This window comes from Hemisphaericaspora subhashii (genome assembly GCF_019202705.1).
Source record: "Hemisphaericaspora subhashii strain CBS 10753 chromosome Unknown scaffold347, whole genome shotgun sequence".
Taxonomy (NCBI): domain Eukaryota; kingdom Fungi; phylum Ascomycota; class Pichiomycetes; order Serinales; family Debaryomycetaceae; genus Hemisphaericaspora; species Hemisphaericaspora subhashii.
The window spans coordinates 1-1,068 of NW_026057457.1; the positions used below are offsets into that span (position 1 = coordinate 1).

The following is a 1,068-nucleotide window of genomic DNA, read 5'->3' on the forward strand; positions in this document are numbered from 1 at the left end:
TAATATTCCCACCAATTCCAGTATGGATAAGAAGAGGATTTTGTTCATATGATTCTTTTATAAATATTTTGCTTTTAATATTGGGATATTTCCCAGGGTTGATTCATTCCTGGTATATAATTGCTAAATATCCCCCTTATAGTCAACAACAACAACAACATATACAACTGATATATGTAGTATATAAAGGCGATTTAGAGAACCAATTACCTAATCGAGAAATACATTATCATCATTGTCATCAAACATCACATCCACAACAACCACAACCACACCCTAATACTGCCATCATATCAAATGCTAGTAGAGGAGGAGAATATGGAGCTGTAGTTGAAGAGTCGTCTTCTGCTCAATTACAGCAGCAGCAGCACCCACAACCACAACCACAACCACAACAACCCCAAGGATATCTTAATAGAAATCCACCTGCTTATACTGAATTTGATAATAAGACTCAAACTTAGAAGATATTTGTTTTTCTTTCATTTCATTTAATAATAATAATTAGATTCCCCTGAAAGGGGGTGCCTGACTTTTAATTTACTACACATCTAATAGAAGATTTAATATTTTAATGAGTAATTATTCCCCAATATAAATATAAATATAAATATAGGTTTTTTAAATATTTGCTATTTAATTAATATATGCTTATTTAGTTAGTATTAGGTAGTTAACCTATCTATTAATTGATTATTCTTTCAACCACCAAGGCTGAGCAACACAACTTAGAATTATGGTTTTTGTGTAATAATTGCCTTTCATTGTCTTTTGAGATGCCCCACGTTCCAAGCAATTTGATAAGAACAATACCTTAATTGATCCAATCTAAATTTATTAAGATCTAAATTGCTCTCTCTCTCTTTCTTCTTTTGATGGTTATTGTTACTACTACAACTGCTACAACTAATACTGCTTGTTAACCAACTACCAAAAGAATGACTTCAATCAATGACATTATGAGTGAATCTTCTACAATGTCTGAATCATCATCTCAAATATCAATCACTTCATCTCAAACTTCTACTAGTTCTACAACAACTTCAATCTCCTTTTATAAATCTTTCC

The 1,068-nt window shown here is 31.3% G+C and overlaps 1 protein-coding gene across 1 annotated transcript; it reads left to right on the forward strand. All coding sequences in view use genetic code 12, as the record gives it.

Moving 5' to 3' along the window:
* On the forward strand, positions 1-464 carry J8A68_006010 (uncharacterized protein; the record flags this gene model as incomplete). Its single annotated transcript, XM_049410139.1, has 1 exon — positions 1-464. A coding segment is annotated over one exon (464 nt), but the record flags the coding sequence as incomplete, so codon positions are not given.
* Between the last annotated feature and the right edge of the window lie 604 nt (positions 465-1,068).